Genomic DNA, 7,408 nt, shown 5'->3' with positions numbered 1-7,408 from the left:
GTCTTTTGCTTGTGTTTGCTATTATTTATTTGTCAAATGGTATGAAAAGACAATGGGGACTTTATCATGTAAAAAAAATAAAAAAATTTTTTTTTACAATATCAACACATTAGTAACGGTTTTAAACCGTTGCAAAGCAAAAAAAAAATTAAAGCATCATCAATAATCGTTACAAATCAAACTACGCAACGCTTTTTGACCGTTACTAATTGTCACTCTGCAACGGTTATTAACCGTTGGAAAATTTGGTTTGCAACGCTTGCTTTGCAACGCTTTTTAACCGTTAGTAATTGTCACTTTGCAACGGTTAATAACCGTTGGAAAATTTTGTTTCAACAAAAAAACCGTTGCAAATATTTCCAACACTTTACCGACGCCCTATTTGCAACGCTTAAAAAGCGTTGCGAAAATTATTCGCAACGGTTTTTTGCCGTTGCAAATGGCCTGTTATGGTGTAGTGGTTGGAGGTCGCGAAGTCGATGCGAACTGATTTCTCCATCATTGCTCTGGCGGGGGACACTAACACAACGCCAACTCCACTTCCGCCGGGATTGCTGGAGCCGTCTACGAAGAGAGACCAAACTGTCCTGTCGCTCTTAGGGGGTAGGACATCTGTCTCTGTTTCCCAATGTAGATCGTCCACAGGGAAGTCGACGAGGAAATTAGCGACAACCTGTCCTTTCTGCGAGGTGCGTGGGATGAACTCGATGTGGTGTTCCCCGAGCTCTTCGGTCCAAACCGCCATGCGAGTTGTCTTGTTTTCCTTATGAAGGATTTTTTTCAACCGGAGGTCAGTGAGCACTTTGATTGGGTGCGCTTGAAAATACGGCCTAAACTGCCTTGCAGAATATAACAGTGTTAATACTACTCTTTCGATGTAAGAGTAGTTCTTTTCGGCTAGAGTTAGTGTTTTACTTGTAAAGTAGATTGGCTTCTCTGAGTTGTTGTCCTCCTTGAAGAGAATCGAACTAATAGCAAAGTCTGATATTGCTAGATAAAGCCCCAGCATTTTGCCGTCCGTTGGTTTGGCTAGGACAGGAGGTGTTGTGAGATACTCTTTGAGCGTGGAGAAGGCCTGGTGACATTGGTCGTTCCATGAGAACTGCTCGCCTTTTTTAAGGAGTTGTAGGAACAGTCGGCACTTGTCTGATGTCCTGGATATGAATCGGTTGAGTCGCGATGACCATGCCCGATGACTTCAGATTTGTTTCTTTATTCTCCGGGTTGGGCATATCCAAGAACGCTCGGATTTGATCTGGGTTAGCTTCGATCCTGCGTTGTGAGACCTGATAGCCTAGAAATTTGTCGGAAGACGCTCCGAAAAGGCATTTTTCTGGGTTCAGCTTCATGCGAGTTCGGCGTAACCTAGAGAACGCTTGCTCAAGGTGAGTGAGGTGGTCACCTGCATTTTTGCTCTTGACGACCATGTCATCAATATAGAATTCCATGGTATCGCCTAACATGTCCTGGAACATGTCAGTTACCAGTTGTTGATATGTCGCTCCAGCGTTCTTGAGGCCAAACGAGAGGACATTGTAGCAATAAATTCCATGTTCTGTAATGAAGGATGTCTTCTCTTGATCTTCCTCAGCAAGTGGTATTTGGTTGTACCCAATATAGGCATCCATGAAGGAGAGGAGCTCGTGGCCACAGGTCTGGTCCACCAGTCGGTCGATCCTTGGTAATAGGAAGCTATCTTTGGGTGTTTCTTGGTTGACATTGGTGAAGTCAACGCAAAGGCGGACCGTGCCATTTTTTTTTGGAACTGCCACTATGTTAGCAATCCAATCTGGGTAGTCGACCTTTCGAATGAAACCGACTTGCTTGAGTTTATCGACCTCATCATTGATTACTTTTTGAAAACGTAGTGATAGTCTCCTAGGTCGCTGTCGAACTGGTCTGGCACTGGGGTTGACATTCATTTTTTTTTGCACACAAGTAAGGATATTTTATTGATATAATAATATAGTTACAGGAGATAAAGGTCTTAAAACTTAGGGTGCTACATGATCATAGCTAATTAAAACCGGTAGTAGGTTCTATGAGGATCTTCTAAGCATCTGATGTAGTCTGGCTTGGTGCAGCTCCAACAGTATGTGCCTCTTTGCATTGATGAGCCCTTCTTTGATGCCGCGTCAGCTCCAAAGTTAGCTTCACGATAAATATGAGAGAGTTTCCAAGAATCCATCTTCTGAGTTGCTCGTAGCCATCTTGCCTTAACAACCCACGGAATGTTCCCCTTGCTAAATGCTATGATGGCAGGTTGTGAATCAGCTTCAATCCATAGACTTCTCCAACCTTTTGCTACTGCTGACTCCACCGCCATAACAATAGCTTCACATTCAGCATCGAAACTGGTGGTAACTCCTAGCCTAGCAACCATGACCCCCAGAACTTGACCATGGTGATCGCGAAATATAATCCCCACCCCCCCATTTCCTGGGTTTCCCCTGGATGAGCCATCAGTATTGGCTTTGGATTGCGTTCGGTTGGGGAGCTTCCAAAGAAACTTCTTTTGGGCAGCGTGGTGGCTTAGAGATGCCTCTGATATGAAGAGAGTGAAGAACTTCCAGCTCTTCCGCTGAATTACGCATGTGCCCAATAGCAACCAACCCTGCAGCTTGAATTCCTTTGGTCACTTCATACTTGATGAGAATAATGTTTATCTTCTTCTCATCAAATAGGATGCGATTCCTAGTTTTCCAAATCTGTGCCATTAGGTGCGCAGCTCCTACATTCCATAGATCTTTTCTGATTGGACTAAGAAGCTTTGTGGCCGATATCACTTCCTGCAAGTTCAACGAAATCCTTACCTTGAAGACATCCGCGAGCCAGCCCCATAATTCCTTCACTGCCTCACATTCCCAGAGTGAGTGGTTAACACATTCTTCCTCTTTTTGACAAAGCCGACATCGAGAAGCCATGGGAATTCCCTTCTTCTTGACCTTGTCATCAGTGGGCACTGCCTTTTGTAGGAGTTTCCATACAATCCCTGCTGTTCTCAGGTGAAGAGTCTTGTTCCAGACCCATTTGTTCCAATGTACCTTTTGTTCTTTTTTCTAATAGCATCAAAAGCCTCCTTTCTCGAGAACTTCCCATCCTTTCTTTGGGTTTCCAAATCCGATATCGGTTTGCTTCGCCACTGGAGTTGGATTGTATTTAGATCTATTCCCACTTTTCCAAAAACTTGGAGCACTCGATCTGGAATGTTCCAATCAGTTTCAGTTATGATGTCAGCAACAGTGGCCTTGAAGTTTCTCCAGTTGACGCCTTGTACTCTGTCTGCTATTGCAACTCCTGCCCAATTATCCTGCCAAAGTCTGATGTCCTTACCTTGACCCACCTCCCAACCCATGTGAGGCGACATCTCTTTTAGAGCCCATTGAATGCCTGGCCATACTGATGACTTTTTAAAGTATGTAAGCCATTGACCTGATAACATAGAGAATTTTGCCTTCATAAAGTTACTCCATTCAGAATTTCCAGTGAGAAAGCTCCAAGTGAGCTTCATGAGGAGGGCTAGATTAAGCTCTCTGAACTTTCGAAGCCCGAGGCCTCCTTCCTCATATGGCTTACAGACCTTCTCCCATTTAAGCGTGATGCCTTTCCTTACTGTAGGATCCCCTGACCAAATAAAGTTTCTGATAGCTGCCTCACAGTCTTTGATACATTTAGATGGCCACCTGTACACTGACATGTTATACACCGGAAGGCTGTTAAGAATAGATTGAGCAATGACTACCCGACCTTGGAAAGATAACATTCGACCAGCCCATCCACTAGCCCTTTTCCTCACTTTGTCGACCATGCTCTGAATTATTTCCCTTGTGACTCTGCCTTGGAATATGGGAGCACCCAGGTATTTTTCTGGAAGGCTGCCTTCTCTAAACTCAAAGAGATTGGAGACTCTTTCTTTCTTTGCATCATTCATAGCCCCTAGAAACAGTTTACTCTTAGCAGGGTTGAAATACTGGCCTGCTGATTTTTCATAGGAGTTGAAAACTTTCTTGAGCATCTTGAGACCTCGGATTTCTCCATTTGCAAAAACAAAGACATCATCAGCAAATAAGATGTGGGTGGGGCTAGGACATTTTCCTGCTGCCGTCATGTGTTTGACCTTGCCTTGGAGGAATAACCCGTTTATTCCCCTGCTGATAACACCTTCAGCGATGTCAAAAAGGATGGGAGAAAGGGGGTCTCCTTGCCTGAGCCCCCTTCTTGCTTCAAAGAAGCCACAAGGCCCTCCATTAATCATGATAGAGATATTTGCACTCTGCAAGATGGTAGTCAGCCACGAACACAAGGTCTTGCTGAATCCAAACCTACTAAGCACCTCAATCAAAAACTCCCAACTTAGAGTATCAAAAGCTTGGGTAATATCCAACTTGATGCCAACATTCCCACCTCGAGTTTTCTTGTCCAATTCATTGATCATTTCAGAAGCCAAAGCAATCCCCACAGTACCTGTTCTGCCTTGGATAAAAGCCAACTGCTCTCCGCTAATGATTTTGCTGACAATCTGCTTAATTCTCAATGATAGAAGCTTAGTAATTATTTTGAACAAAAAATTACTTTAACAAATAGGCCTAAACTGGTTCACCTCGATAGCATTTACAATTTTAGGTACTAGGACAAGAAAACTGGAATTCATGCCTTTCGGGAGAACATTATCTCTAAAGAAAGAAATAATTGCATTACTTACATCCCAGCCAATGGTGCTCCAGAAGGTATGGTAAAATATACCTTGAAAACCGTCAGGGCCAGGGGAACTGTTGGCATCCATGGAGAAAACAACTTCCTTGATTTCTTCCCTTGTTGGAGTGGCTGTTATGGAATCATTCTCTTCATCAGTAATCAACTTAGGAATCAAATCCAGAAGAGCCGAGTCCATTGTGACACTCTGAAACTTGTATTTCTCTTGGTAGGCAGAGACTATATATTCTTTTATTTTCTCTTGTTGCTTGATCATGACTCCTTCTTCGTTCTTAATCTCAGTTATCTGTGCTTTTGCGAGTCTCATTTTGATGGTGGCATGGAAATAGGCCGAGTTTCTCTCGCCATTCAAGGCTTCTGAGGTTCTTGACTTTTCTTTGACCATAGTAAATCTGATTCGTTCAGCTTCCTCCAACTCAGCAGCTTTGTCAATTTCCCTTTGATGCAAGTTAGTCTCAAGAGGATTTGTTTCTTGATCCTTAAGGATCTGCTCCATATCCTCTTCTAGCTGCTTCATGTGCTGCTTGTGACTTCCAAAAACCTCAAAGCTCCATTGCTTCAGTTTTAGTTTTAATCTTTTTAATTTCTTCACTACTTTCCTGATCGGAACATTATAGAGTGGCTCATTCCAGCTTGCTTCAACTACTGCTTTGAGGTTCTCATGTAGTATCCAAGCTTTCCGAAACCGAAAAGGGATATTTTTCGGCTTGGGGATGCACGAGTTCCAGCCCACTATCGGACTGTGGTCTGACAACTTGCGCTTAAGGATCTTACTTCTCCATCCAATGCTTACTTCAATCCATTTCTGATTTATGAGCATTCTATCTATCTTCTGTAGCATTCTTTTATTCCCCCACCTCTTGTTGCACCACAAGTAATTGAATCCGCAAGTAGTAGAGTCAATCAGAGCATTCGAGTGGATAAAGCTGTTAAATTCATTCATGGCGTTGATACATGGGGATCGACCACCTCTTCGTTCATTCATGCATCTTACTATGTTGAAGTCTCCTACCACATTGAAGCATCCATTGTATTTCCCAAACTCCCGAGCTCTTGCCAAAGCCCTCTTCGGGTGCCGTATGAGCTACTTGCATGAACAAAAGAGAGCAGAAAATTCCCTACCCTTACTGTAATCTGCTGGTGAGATACATCAACAAGATCAACTGTTAATTCATCTTTCCAGAAAAGCCATAAGTTTCCTACTCTCGGAGGGGTGTCGTTATGTAGGAATCTAGCACTGAAACCAAGCCTACTGAACAATGGCGGTAGAACAGTTGGTGGTTTAATAAGCGGTTCAGCAATACATAGGAAACAAGGATTATGTTCTAAGACCAGTTCCTCAATAAAGTGCCAAGGTCCCTGTCTCTTCATTCCCCTCACGTTCCAAAATAGAGTATTCATTTATGGATGAGAAGAGTTTGCCTTAGCCCTTGTATTAGGTGTAGGCAATGCCTGAACCTGCCACAGAGGCTTATAGCCTTTCTTAGTTTTAACTTGCCACTCTTCCTCTTCCCCTTGGTCAGCCCAGCTCCCATTCAGTAGCTTATCAGCTTCATCCTGGGCCCGATAGTGGTTCGAGGAGGGAGTGATACTCGAACCAGCTTACATTGTTTTACGCTTCATCTCGTCTACTTGTGGGCTCACACCCTTCTATAATGCCTTCGTCCAAGTTTCTGACAGCCAAGGCCAAAGTTGACTCGATAGCTTCCTGTGCATCAAAGAACTCCCCTTGCAAGGTGCCCTCCTCTCTGTTTGGAAATTGATTCATTTCTGGATCCTGACTCAACTCCTTAGATTTCCGGCTTGGGGCCACTTCAATATCCTCTCTACCGAACAACAGGGACCTTGAAGAGGCACATTGGCCATTCCAGTTAATTCGCCTCTGGATGTCGCCAAATCAACAACTTCCAGAATAGTTGGATTTGAGGTTCGCTCTCTTAGTTCCTGTGTCGGGATGAACTCTCCATTTGAGTCCTTGGTACCGCTCGTACCCTCATCTTTCTTGTTCTTTTTATGTGGCCGATTTCTCCTCTTATGCCCTCTGGATACTGCCTGGTATGTCTCAGGCTGGGCCACTTCCTTTGCTGCTTCTTCTATTCTGATGTTCTTGCGTACCATCTTACACTCTGCTACCAAGTGTCCCACCGTCTTACAGTGGCTACAAAACTTTGGCATCTTCACCACCTCGATATCTTGCATAAAAGATATGCCCTCTTCTTCCTCCACCCATATCTGATTTGGGATTGGCTTGGACAAATCCACGTCCACGAGCACACTCGCATAGTTGCCGAAGTCTCTTTCAAGGGTGTGCTTGTCAACTCCTATTGGGTAGCCAACAGTTTTCCCCGTTGACATAAGTATCTTGTAATCCCAGTACTGCTGCCCAAGCTTAGGGAATTTGATCCATTCAACTTATGGCATTCAACTTATGGCATGCAACGCTAGGATCTATACTTGGCACATCAATATATGACCAAGCGAAAACATCTTTATTCATGGATAAAAAGTTTACAAGCTGGGCTTTGAGTGTGGGGTCGAGGTTATCCCCTACATAGACGAACTTGGGGTCATCTTCCGTTCCTAGATTCACTCGCTGCCTCTCTTCAGTTGGTGATATAGCTTGTGTTAGTCTGATGAGTGATGGGAGTTGCTGCAGGAACAGGAGCGTCTTCTGTGGTTACGGCCATAGGGTCTG

General features: G+C 43.9%; 1 protein-coding gene across 1 annotated transcript; it reads right to left on the bottom strand.

Moving 5' to 3' along the window:
* Window positions 1-2,020: 2,020 nt before the first annotated feature.
* On the bottom strand, window positions 2,021-2,383 carry LOC147502413 (uncharacterized). The gene has a single exon (XM_086604530.1). The coding sequence runs from the start codon at window positions 2,381-2,383 to the stop codon at window positions 2,021-2,023; it is 363 nt and encodes a 120-aa protein (XP_086460656.1).
* Window positions 2,384-7,408: the final 5,025 nt, after the last annotated feature.

The sequence above is a fragment of the Coptis chinensis genome, chromosome 4, assembly GCF_015680905.1.
Source record: "Coptis chinensis isolate HL-2020 chromosome 4, ASM1568090v1, whole genome shotgun sequence".
In the NCBI taxonomy this organism is placed as follows: Eukaryota; Viridiplantae; Streptophyta; class Magnoliopsida; order Ranunculales; family Ranunculaceae; genus Coptis; species Coptis chinensis.
This window is presented reverse-complemented; position numbering and strand designations above follow the sequence as displayed.